The sequence below is a fragment of the Lynx canadensis genome, chromosome C1 (assembly GCF_007474595.2).
Source record: "Lynx canadensis isolate LIC74 chromosome C1, mLynCan4.pri.v2, whole genome shotgun sequence".
In the NCBI taxonomy this organism is placed as follows: Eukaryota; Metazoa; Chordata; class Mammalia; order Carnivora; family Felidae; genus Lynx; species Lynx canadensis.
This window is the reverse complement of record NC_044310.1, coordinates 158,445,845-158,459,534: the sequence shown is the minus strand read 5'-3', so window position 1 is coordinate 158,459,534 and position 13,690 is coordinate 158,445,845. Positions and strand designations below refer to the sequence as shown.

Here is a 13,690-nt window from a genome sequence, read left to right as displayed (position 1 = left end):
AGTTTAATATTTATAAACTTGAGAATATTACAACTAAAATTAGAAATCATAATATTACAAACATCAGGTCTCCACATAAAACTACCACTCCACAAAAAATATTTATTTTGGTACTACTTTTAGTAATACTCATCTCTGGTTCTCCCCCAGTTCCTTCTCAGTTACTTTTACGTGTTCTTCCTCTGTTAAACCTAAAAGACAGCCTTCTCCATAAGAAAAGAAAAAGGAGCCCTTCTTAGTTTCCTTTCCCTCTCATTCTGCACATACTACTTCATCAAATTCAACTTCCATGTCTACTTATAAGTTTACAATACACAAATTTCTCTAGCATTTCAATGTTCAACAGCACCACAAAATCAATATATCCAAAAATGAACTGATTATATAGGTCAATGTTCGTCTGGGCTGCAATGTTCAGTTCCTCTCATAATCCCTATTTGGGGGAATGACATCACTGCCCCTGCAAACATAAAAAAAAAATAAATAAAAAATAAATAAAAATAAATAAATAAAACACCAAAAACTTGGGGAGTCAAATCCCATGTCCTTGCCCTCCATAGCCAACTGGTTACCAATCCTATTGGTTCTGCCTCCTATGATCCATCCTCCTCTGCTTCACTCCACCGCTATATCATTTCACAAATGGATTACTCAACAGAGTGCTCATTCAGGTTCATTTTGTTTCACTCTTTCCTGATCCCTGTAAACAATAAGTCTATCATATTATCTCATAACTGGTTGGTGAACCACTGAAGGAATAGTTATCGAAAGCCTTTCATGAGCTAAGCCCTATCTTTTATTTAACCTTCTCTCCTCCCTTTCCTTTCCAAGTATTCCCCAATGTGTCATATTGTCTTATTCCGTCTCTGCAAGCTCTTCTCTTAGTCTAGAATAGTACCTTTTTGGGCTCCAGGCAAATCGATTTCTCTTTCAAGAGCAAGTTCAAGTGCTCCTCTGTAAAATGTTCTCTAATACCACAACTGAGACAAATGTAATCATCCCCTGCTTTATACATTCTCTATACCTTGAGTTAACTCCATTTTCTCTTCTTATATGGTCCTGTAATTATTTTTCACGTTTTTCTCTATTAATGGTGAGAGCGCTTGGAAAAAGACAACTGTGTCCTTTCTTCTCTGTACTTTTTAGGCTAGCACAGTGCTTGTCACATAATAGGATTTTGTTTAAGTATGCTGAATATTGTGTGAATAAATCAACAATCATACAAAAAAACATAGTATGATATAAGCATAAAATTCATGAAGGATTTTTACTCTCCTTTCCTGTTGTAATGACACACTGGCTCAGTAACCAAGAAGTATGCCAATTAATCAGTCCTAATTTTATTGCCCCAAAGAGACTGACCTTTCAACTCTAACTACTAGCGCAATGCTTAACCTACTTGCTCCCACCATCTTCTTCCCTATGTTGGTTACTCTGACAACTCACCTGGGAGAAAAAATTCTATTTTCTCCAATACCTAACCAAATTCTTTGTAATCGTGACAAGTCTAAAGTATTATAATGTGCTTAATCACAATAAGACATGTCCTCACCAAAGCAGAAAACACCCTGAAAGACTGGTTTGTCCTTAACACACACACACACACACACACACACACACACACACACACACACACCCTATGATTTAATTATAAGAGCTCTCAGCTGGAACAAAAAGGTAAGCTTTAACAATCCCTTCTATCTTTATCAATATTAAAGTAACTAGTAATCTAAAACTGGTAGATTATTTCTTAGTGGAGTTCATGTCATTAAACAAATATGTACTAAAGAGTTGTCCTAAAGACTTTTATAAATTGGTTCCATTTTAAATTGTACCACTGTTAAAATTTACCTAAGGTAAACTTATCTGGGTCTACATTTTGGATCATTCAAGATTTTAGTAGTATCAGTGCAGCTATCACTGATGAAATAATTGTCAATGAAAAAAAATTTCAATTAGTCAAATGACTCTCTGGAAAAAAATCCCAATTTCTCTGTAACTGACCAATCAAAGTGAAGAAATGATTCTGACCAATTTATCCAAGGTGAATGTAATAGGTGTGGGTAAATTCCTCTCCTAGCTGAATCAGCTAATCCTGGTTCCTCTACACACCCCTGAGAAATTAGCCATAGAAAGATGGGAGATGGCTCCTCAAATGAAGTCTGGGTACAACTCGAAGAAGAAGGGAAGATTTGCAGCTCTGATTCCCAAGAAACAGGAGATTCATGCCATGGGTGACAGGAGCTGACTCATCTTTCCCCATCCCACTCCCCACCACTCCAGGCAAGGCAGGGCAGGGAATAGAGTGGCAGTCATGGTAGGAATTTTAGAGGGTTAAGAAAAAAAGTAATAATAATAATAACTTTTTATATATAGACTTCAGTTTTATACATAAACTCTATTTTAGTGTATATGTATATATACATAGCATGTATATATATACTTTCAGTTTTATCTATTACCATCTGATCCTTAAATTAACTGTGACAGATATGTTAGCAGAGCTATCATCATCACCATTCCCACAATAAGGTAAAAAATTAGGTGACTTTCCTAGAGTACAAAAGATAACAAACAGGACTAGAATCCGGATCTTCTAACTCGAATCCAGTGCTCCTTCCAGCACTATATCCTATAAAGGCACATGGAAATTTGGGGGTAAAGTAGCAGAGCTTTGCTTACTTAGGGGAGGTTTTATTCCACCATATGAGTCTGGAAAAATGCAGAGGAAAAAAGCTGTCTTTAGTACCCCCCCTGCTTTCCATGCTGTGTGTTCCTCTACTGCCTCCTAGAGTTCCTATGTCTCCACTCCAGGGCACACTACACCATCATTCTTTGGCCGGTCACCTCAAGTATCACAACATCAGTATTAATTTCATCAAACTGTTTTCCTTCTACTTTTAAGGTTTAGATGACTAGCAGCTTCCCCCTTCACATTTACATCATTGCTTGGAACAATATGGGGAGAGGCACCAATGTGCTTCCAAACGTAGGTAATCATAGGAAAGGTAAAGAAAAAAAGCCGGTTCTTAGGACTCTCAATTTCCTCTTACCAAAAAGGACGTGCTCCATGAATCCCGGTCTAATTTGAACACCTCATTTAAAACTGAGGGGCAGGGGTTCTAATCATACTGCAGAAGAAAGAAGCTGCCCTGCCCTAAGCCTAAGCCTAACAAGATCTCAGGGCTCCTAAGCCCTGATAGTGGACATTATTATCTGTGGTACCTAGTTCCTGGAATACACAAATTGGAATACACAAATCATAAATGCAGTAAGGCCTGACTACGCTGCCACAAAGCACAGAACCTTCAGAAAGACCTAAAGAATAAAGCCACTCCTCTTAGCTCTGATTCTCAAGCCCCACTCTTATCCCTCTAATCCAGGTCTCCCCAGACCAACAATGTATTTTGTTCCCAACAGATAAACTATATCAACCTTTGGGAATAAATCCTATTCTGATCTTCTCATCTCCAGGTCAACAGAACATCTGTTAAGTCCTTTAAAAAAATTAAAGGACTTATATATTGAGTTCTTACAACAATCTTCTGCTTGGGTACTATGAACAAAAAGAATTCATGAGGTAAAACAGCTTGTTCCCAAATCATCTGCCTATTTTATTCATAAAGAATAGAATCAGGAGGCAATTTTCACATTTCTATATTAATTTGTACATTTTGACTGTTATGATTTGGTAGACAAATTTTCCTCTTGTTATGGAATAACAGAAAGAATAGAACAAGAGTTGTGATTCAATTTGTAGAATTCATAATTTTTAAGTCTAAGAATAGACCTTAATAAGCTATAGATATCAGAATTTTACCACTGTTAAAGAATGAGGTCAGACTACTTAGGAGGAATTTTGTAATCTTAACCAACATCTTTGTGTAGTCTTACTGTAAGATGAAATTAACATTAAATCATTCTTCCTAATTCATTCTTTGAGCAATTAGAATTATTTCAAGTTGCCTGCACACATTTAAGCTGGATTGCTTTCTATGAATAACAAACACAGGGGCAGTTATTCACCATATGCATCATTTCTTGATGAGATCATATATCAAAATTAAGTTAGACTCCCCAGTGAAAATGTCAAAGCAAAGGTTTGCCATAATTTCACCTAACTACAGTTTAATTTTTAATATAAACTGTGGCTTCTTAAATGACAGTAATATAAAGTCTCAGACCCAAAGATATGGAAAGATGTTGTTTACCTAAAGATAAATATTTTTAAAAACTATCCCAAATATTAATAATTTACCAACTGACACCTCCTCCCTTTACTCCTAGCCCAGCCAGTAGTTTCAACAATTTCTACCTAAGAAATACACTAAGATTATCATGGCAAAAAAGTGTTGAAATCCTGTGAACCTCACTGGACTCTGAGCTCTGTATGTACTTTTGAATCACTTGAATGAAGAAATTAACCAATTTTAATAAAACATTATTCTTAATTAAAAGTTATGCCTTCAATTTTTGCATCTGCTTTGTCCTACATCTGCTGCTAATGAAACTGGTGGTACTTATCAGCATATATACCAATTTGCAACAAAAATCCTAAATTCACTCATCTTTTACAGTCTTGTTCAAATGCCACGTCTACCAAAAGCTTCACTGATTTATCATCTAGATATCCCAAACCTCCAAATTCCCTAGAACTTTATCCATGTCCCTCTTTAGAACTGAACACTTTCTGGGGCGCCTGGGTGGCTCAGTCGGTTAAGCATCTGACTTCGGCTCAGGTCATGATCTCGCGGTCCGTGAGTTTGAGCCCCGTGTCGGGCTCCGTGCTGACAGCTCAGAGCCTGGAGCCTGTTTCAGATTCTGTGTCTCCCTCTCTCTCTCTGACACTCTCCCATTCATGCTCTGTCTCTCTCTGTCTCAAAAATAAATAGACGTTAAAAAAATTTTTTAAAAATTAAAATTAAAATAAAAAAAATAGAATTGAAAACTTTCTATCTTATAATTAATTATCTAGACAGTCTTATCTGCTGAATACAAGGTCCTCAATGCCTGACCTTCCAGTTGAAAAACAGGAGGTCCAGACTCTGATCCAGAAATCAGGAGCAGAGCTGTATGTGGGAGCTGATGCAGATACCAGGAGTAAGAAGGAACCAACCAGCAAACTGGTGAAAAATAAAAAGAAAACCAGCTGGTATTCAAAGAAGAAGGAATCAGGACTTGAGAAAATATCTGAAGTAGCGGCCCCAAACAAAAACAGGAATCACAGTGAAAGGTTAACAAAGGAAAACAGGAGACAAAATAATAGGAGGAGAGCCTGGAAAGATTCCAAGGCAACAGTATTCAGTAAGATGTCCTAAACTAAGCCCATGAGTAAAAGTTCTTAAAGGTTCTGTACCTTTTGGTACTATTAAGGGCAAGGGATATGTCTTACATAACTGAATTTAGAGTCAGAAGAGGTGGGTTCAAGTGCAAGCTCTGATATTTTCCAGTTGTATGACTTGGCAAGGCAATCACTTTGAACTTCAGTTTCCTTTTCTATGAAAAAGAGATAACACCTATTTCACATGGTCATTCTAAAGACTAAATAATTTATGTGAAAGTACTTCATAAACTTTAAAACTACAAATGTGAGGTATTATTAAAACACCATAGTACTCTGCTTTGTTAATTAATTTTGCTCATTTTTTACTTCGGAAAATTTCCCAGATACATATGTAGGAATGAACTTTTATTATGATTGGGTACTGGCCATTTTACCTCAATGCTTAAAAATGTTGAATATGTAAGTGTTGAATGGCATTGTTCCACTACAATTTTATTTCTCAACATAAATTTAGCCAGTAATATTTTATACTTTTGTTGTTATGGAAAGAACAATCTTTTCCCCCCTCAACTCCTGCCTGTGTGTGTGTGTGTGTGTGTATGTGTGTGTGTGTGTGTGTGTGTGTGTGTGTCCGTTCATAATTATCTATCAGGCATTTTACAAGCTATTCCAGATGAAATATATTAACTATTTTCTTGACTAATCTTCAATTTTATCAGGAAGTTGTAATGGAACACCATTCCAAAGTGTAAGTTCCATACCATTTGCTTAATTAGTGAAGCATTTTCTTACTCTTTCCCCAAAATATTACGGGATCAAAAAGACACTTTAAAAATGTGATATTTAAAAAGTTAACAGAGAACAATAAATGGAAATAAGAAAATACTGACTTAAAAGGAGTCTCTAGAGAAGACGGAATTTTTGTTTAATAATACTATTAACATTCTACTGGAAAATGAAAAAATGAAATATTTGATCTAAGGTCCTAAGACACACCATCATCTTAATTTGAGTTTGAGTTAAGCTTGTGTAAATAACATTTGCAAAACAGTGGGATTTTATACAACATAAAATATATTCTACATTAGGATAAATAATGCATAAGCAACTGAACAATAATAAATCATATGGCAAGTAAAAATAAAAACCATCATGTTGTACAACCTTAATATATAGAATTGTATACAATATAACTTGTCAATCATACTTCAAGAAAGCTGGGGGAATGAAGGACTAACATAAATCAGAAGAAGAAAAAGAAAAACCAAAAATAGTATTGATTTTTTATTTAGGATGTTCATGACCTTTTCTTTATTGGCACATTATAATCTCGTATTCATTAAAGGGGAAAATAAAAAGAAAGTGGAGGTAACTATCAATTTAATAATTTAAACTAAAATTAAGGATGATAACTGAAGTGGATGCTGCTAGAATTTTACTACTAGTTTTAAGATTCTGAATAAATTCATTATTTACAAGTCTCTGGATAAATTTAAGTACCTCAGAGGGGAAAAAATGAAGTAGAGCTTTTGAACATAAAACTGAAATTCCTTTACTAAATACTTTCTAATATGACAGTGTCTGGAACACTATTGATGCCAAACATCATTTAAGAATAAATTAATAAGAAAAAATAATCTGAATAAGTGAACTTACAGTTTTTGCTAATTCAAACAGTCCAGAAACTAAAACTCTTATGTATCAACAACTTCTCCTTTAAAACATAATACTAAATCACCTGGTACAGTAGGGTTTAAATACATACAAAAGTCAATAAATACTATTCAGTAACAAATAACTTCCAAAATCTTACATTTCTAGGAATCAAGTGATAACCCAAAACATCAAAATCTAATACAACTAGTAAGAATTTTAAAAGTAACTCAGTTGAAATTTCACATAAATTTGTACCTTTATGTTAAAATTTTCAAGATGTTTTTGATCAGTCCTTTGAAATCATACCAAAATCACATATATGTATATTTTTTACAATAACATGCATATATTTTTGAAACCTATGTGTTGATAATTTTTAATAAACTACTAATATTTTTTAGCATTTAAGAAAACACATTCATTTTTCAAAGAATACATTATATATTTTAAACAATTTTTATTTCCTGTGCTGATGACATTAGGTAACATTTTAACTCCAGTGATTGGGAAAGAATAATTGGCTGTACATGACATTCAATAACATTACTCCTATTATTCACATTAATTCTGACTAAATAGTGATAGCATCAAAACCATACTCATGAAAAATGTACTTTAAGTATGAAATGACACTTCTCTCAAATTTACCCTTACAAAAAGTAATGAAAAATCATGCTCATTTCATAACATAAAGTATATTCATAAATAAAAGCAAGCATCCACAATTTTATATAGTGTAATGTCCACATCAAAATAGAGTGCAAATGCCCTCATTAACAGCAGCACTGTGTATGACAGAAATCTGTAGGCAACACAAATTAACTTGTAAAAAGATTTTCTTAAATCCAGACAATGTAAAACTTCTTTAAAAGAATTTGTTTGAAGACAATTTTTTATAGCTGAGACATTGTTTTATTTTTGAGCCCCTGTAAATCTGATCTATTGGTATGGCATTTATTTACTAAGTATTCACAGTATAGGAAGAAATAAATATTCATATGATTCTTTAAAGTACAAGATAAACCATTTAAAGCGTATAATCACCATTAAAACTGATTATATGGAACATAAAAAGAATGTGAAAATACATCAAAAGACCACTTTGCCTGCAGAGGCTTTTCAGAAATGACATAATTAAAAATGTTTTTAAAATAAAAATGTTTTTAAATTTAGCACTGTTTACTACTTACTTAAACAAGACCTTTTGCCAGCTGTGCTTGCACCACCTGAACACAAATTGCCTCCCCGATGAATTAATTCAAGTTCCAAATTGGTTCTGTAAGTAAAGCATTAAAATAGAACTCAATTAGGCTGAAGCAATACTTTTTAATTTGTTTTATTGATATGTCTGAATCAACCTAAATAATGAAGTTCTTCAACTTTATTATTTGCCAAAGAATAGTTTATGTAATATCCATAATAATATTTTATCTGATATTTATAAATAAAAAGGGATCTGTAGTTCTGGACCCTGGCTACCTGAATGCCACAACAAGATATATCTGAGTAGCAAATGAAAATTGAAAGAAAGAAAAAGAAAGAAAGAAAGAAAGAAAGAAAGAAAGAAAGAAAGAAAGAAAGAAAGAAAGTTTATCTATATTTATATGTTCATATTTATAACCTGCAAAACTGCACACATCACGATGTAATTGCGGCAAAATCCCAAATGTTGGCAAATACTAAAAACTAGGCCTTAAGGAAAACAACAGCAACACATTTCATAAACCTGCACATGAATGTGATGAAGGAGTTTGTACCCAACTGTCAGCCACTGAATAGGTGGTTACTGTCATATAAAACACAAGGGCATACCAACTTTTCTATCGGAGAAACGGTTATCACTCACTGGAGCTTAGATAGTATCTAGAATTCAATATTAAAATCACTAACATCAAAGTGGCTATGAACAACACATATAATTAACAACAGTCTCTTCTATGGACTTCTAAAATCACAGTTTTATAAAGTACATTGTATAACTACTGACACTGCTAAACATTGATAATGTTCATATAGATCTGCAATTATTATATATTTAGCAATTATTAGCTTACAGAATAATAATAAACTGACATTTCAAAAATCAAATTGTTTACTCAAAAACAAGAAAATAAAATAGCCAGTGAATTTTGCCAGAATAATAAATGAAAATCTGAGTGATAAAATGTGTGTATTTTTACTTCAACAGTATTAATAAACTTAAACACACCTTTATTTGTCACAACTAAAATTGAATAAATTTATATCCAAGATATGCATTTGACACTAATAGTGAGATATCCCCATCTCAAAAGAAAAAAAAAAAAAAAAGGTAAAATTTCAAGCTTACTCTGTAAATGAATTCAAGGAAGAGTATTATCCTATTTTACTTAAAACAAAACAGTTTGAACTGGTTTGGGTTGTATTTTAAAGACAGAATGTTGTGAAACATTATTTTCATATATGTACATATAAATGCAAACTGTTAAATTCATATTCCTAAGTCTGTACATTTGCCACCCATTTCTAAAGGAATGCTTAATCCTCTCTACTGGGGTGGGGGAAAAGCAATTTAACATTGATAATGTTCCTGCTCAGAGCTCCATCTGGTTGCTGCTGATAAGGGCATCTGTGTGACAAGGGAATTTTCCACCCTTCAGGCGATTTGCATTGCTCACTGAACTTCTAAAAACCTACCAGCAAGGAAGCAGGGACAAGGATTTCATATTAGTGGACAGAAAGCGAGCGGAGACCAGCATGTGTTCCTTCATCAAGGGAATATAAATGAGATCAATATATTTTGTTTTCACAAATCTTCTGTTGCCTAATCTGTAGAAAAAAATTAATGGCTATATTCTCTTATAAAAACTAAGATTTCCTAGATTGTACTTTTAAAAGAGCTAACCAGAAACATGATCAATTCTTACAAACGAATGTCAGAACCAGAATGTCAACTTTTATTTCAGCACAGTTTGCAAAAATATTCATTAAAATATAAATAAGAGAACAGAATTCAATCATCAAATAAAATACTTTAAAGGATGACAAACATGTTACCAGGAAGTTGATTTTAAAGACTACTTGAAAGAAAACTACTAAATGTAATTAATCATTTCGGATTATGGTTGGAAAATCTCCTGAACAACATTCCTCTGACATTAAAAAAAAAAAAAAAAAGCCACCCCCCCCCCCCCCACACACACACACACACAAAGCCCCACCTACCCAAAACATTAGTATCATGTAATAATCTAGGACTTTAAAAATCAATATGTAAGAGACCCTAACCCTCAGCTTTTCCTTATTTCATTTACATCAAAACTGGTCCTTTAATTTAACACTTGCTAGAGGAAAGAACATACAAACATGTCATGTGCCCCATGTTTGATTTTCCCTCACTGTTGAAAATCCCAACACGATATTCTGTCTCTGCCCTCCTGAATGGATGACATAAAGATTGTTCTCAAAGAAAAGTAGATTCTACTTTCTATATTTCTAACACACATCCATTAGTTTGGAAAGAAAAAAATGAATTAAAATATCTCTGTATCTGAAACAATAATGAGAAAGATTGCTTCAAGCCTACCTTGGTGTCCACCTACATATACCACATAAAAACTCCAACTATGCTCCAGCTTCTTTTTGCATGACCAAGGTCTGCTTTCCAAACTTCCATCCTCCTCCACCCTCCTTTGGCACTAATTTCAATTTTTAAAGCAATAATTTGAAAAACAAATGCGTGTATACACATGCACACACAGAGACACTCAAACACACACTGGTATAGTGTGGGTTCAAGGCCTGAGCCTACCCCTTACTGGTTGAACAAGTGACTCAATTTCTCAGAGAAAAAAATACCTTCATCTATACCATAGCTTATATTATACAAGACTCAGTTCAAGCTCTACCTCCTTCAGGAGTCAGGGAGAACTAATTCCTTTATCTTGGGACAGGAAAGAAGCATTTCCATATACTTTATATTTCAATTTGTTCATCTTCCCTTCTCAAGTTCTACAGCACTTTTTCAATATGATATTTTTTACTACACTTGATCTTAGCCAAAAGGCCGAGAAGCGATCAATATGATATTTTTTAAACAAACTGTATTGTTTTATACAGATTGATATATATTCATTCTGTCTCTCCAACCACATTGTAAATTCCTGGAGAGCAGGGATCATTTCAGATAAAGCTTCTAAATCCCTGATGGTACACAGCAAAATGCTCAAAAACACCTTAGGAACTGGCAACCTCTTTGTTTTGGTATATAACCAACGATACGAGTCTCTTATCCCTGTAGTTTATGCTCTTTCTTTTGCTGACCCTTCCTTCTATTTCCTTAAATCCAGCAGTGAAACAGAAAAAAAAAGGGGGGGTGGTTATCAAATAAATTTTGGTTTTAAAATGGATAATATGGTATTTTTAGCAAGCATTCCTTTTATTTTGAACATAATTCGTTGATAAAGTTTAAAATTATGCAACTAATATGTAAAGCAAGGTGCACTCACTCTATGGAGCAGTTTGCCCACTGTGACTTAAAGATGTCTCTCCATCTACATCTCAGCTACTCATGTTTCATCTTTCCATTTCCGTGTTTCTTGCTATATATATGCAGGCTAAATGCTACTCACCAATACTTCTAGGCTATGTGTAACTTGAGTCCAAAATCCTTGGAAAAACCTATTACTAAAATTAGTGTCATTTATTGTTTCAATAAAGAAATAATGAATTGGTATTTAAGTGAAGAAAGCTTTCTTCCCCAAATTAACTTTCCATAATCCATCTGAATGACTGACATTTGCAACAGACCATTTTTTGGAAATACAATAAAACTTGAATATAGTAATTCTGATTAATTTTAATGTAACAGAAAGATATTATTCCAACAATTTCTTCTCTACTGCCCTCAAAAAAATCCTCCAAGGCTGCTTTACCATGCAAATAAAATGAAAAACAAAGAAATAATGTATTGCCTTACAAAAAAAAATCTCTAAAACAATTAAAATCCACAGTTTTATAGGCTACTTTACCACTGGATGTATTTTGTTCCTAAACATCAAAAAATTTAAGTTCCCTAAAGAGCAAACTAAATTACTCATTCAGTGGGAAGAAATTCAGCTCTGGGAAACAGGGTTGCAGTCCATTTAAATTACTAATGTCAAATACAAATAAATGTGCACATTCTAATGAATTACACATTTAAGAACCACAATATTTAATTTAAAAGTTAAGTAATTCAAATAAGTTTATTTCTAAATACTTAAACATTTAAACATTTTAATGCCTACCTTTTAGGAATGAAAATAATCATAATCTATAATCATATGTATTTATGAAATAAGGTTATATGCTAGGCATAAGTTATTTATAAAGACCTGGTTTCATACTTTGAAAAAATTACATTAAGACACAAAACTTACAATATACTTTTTTCCTTCAATTTGTGTTTTTGTTAATTTTTTTAATTAATTTGGTTTCTGTTTGTTTTCTTTTTAATGACTAAGCAAAACTTAGAAAAGGCATGTAATCTCACTGTGAGAACTTTACAATGGCCTGGACAATTTTAACCAAATTGGGTTTCCCTTAAAAGAAAACCCAAAATATGCTGGGTATCCTATAAAGTCTCCTATTAAAATGACAAGCTTTATAAGTTATTTTATATTTAAGAAAATAGGAATTTATATATTCAAGAAATAAGAATCTAAAATTTCCACTAAACTAAATTTAAATCAAGTTATTTGATTTATCATACTGTAGAAAAATTCCACGGACAGATCATTCCTATTCAACCAGAATTTTCTTACGAGGTCAATCCTAAGAAAATGAAAGGCATAAATAAGCAACATAAACATAGTATTTACACACAAATGTATATATACATACACACACATATATAACATATATATAAACATACACACATATATACACACACACATACACATAGCATAACTGGGTGGGTCTATATTCATCTCAGTCTTCTACACCATTACTACTACAATATCGTATGTAAGTTTTTTAAAACCTTGAAACCTTAGCAAAATTAAATCATATTCAATTTAGTTTTCACATAAAGTGTATTTTATTGCAAGTATGCAGTTGGTAACTGTCCAAACACAAAATGTTGAATTAACTGTTATATGTTCTCCCAAAGTATTCTGGATAAATGACAACAATAGTCTAGGAATGTGCAGACTAGAAAATTACTTCCCAAGCCATTAGATCCTTTTACATCAATTTATGTCCAGCATCTGCATTCTTAAATGAAAGACTAATGTCTCCTTATCTTGAGCTCTAACCTGCTTGCAATTTCCTTAAGTCTGGTTCCTTTTTTCCTAGGTTCTAAAGACTATATATTGTTCATTTACTCTTACTACCCTCTGCTCCAGGAACAGGGCAGACAGAATGGCCCTGATGAACCACATGCACATATGACCTATAAAATGTGAACACAGGGGAGGAAAAAGGAGGACAGTAATTCAAAGAACGATAGACCTTGACTCAGATCTGAATTCTAGTCCTACATGCCACTAATTTTGCTGCATGACATTCAAGTTACGTTATCTCTCTAAATGTTACCTATTATAACACTACTTGGGATGAAATACGAAGTATGGTTCTAAGGATATCCAGGGGTCTACAAAATCAGTTGTGGCAGAATGTGTTTACAAGTTCCTAACTGTGCCTGCCTCTTTTCTATTTACTTCTTTTATGGTTCTCCATTTTCATTCAATTAAGTTTTCTAAAATTCCTATTTGGAATTATTTCTTAGGT

General features: G+C 33.2%; 1 protein-coding gene and 1 pseudogene across 5 annotated transcripts in view; both read right to left on the bottom strand.

The window, feature by feature from the left end:
- The window catches only part of UBR3 (ubiquitin protein ligase E3 component n-recognin 3), a 240,156-nt gene that overhangs the window by 58,329 nt on the left and 168,137 nt on the right, over nt 1-13,690 (bottom strand). For 4 of the 5 annotated variants that reach the window (XM_030327918.1, XM_030327919.1, XM_030327920.1 and 1 more), the window contains one exon: nt 8,131-8,216. In XM_030327918.1, coding sequence (XP_030183778.1) covers nt 8,131-8,216 — 86 coding nt within the window. Of the gene's footprint in view, nt 1-5,353; nt 5,497-8,130; nt 8,217-13,690 lie in introns of those variants that run through there. The other variant, XM_030327922.1, reaches the window with a different exon arrangement.
- On the bottom strand, nt 10,924-10,997 carry LOC115522465 (annotated as a pseudogene).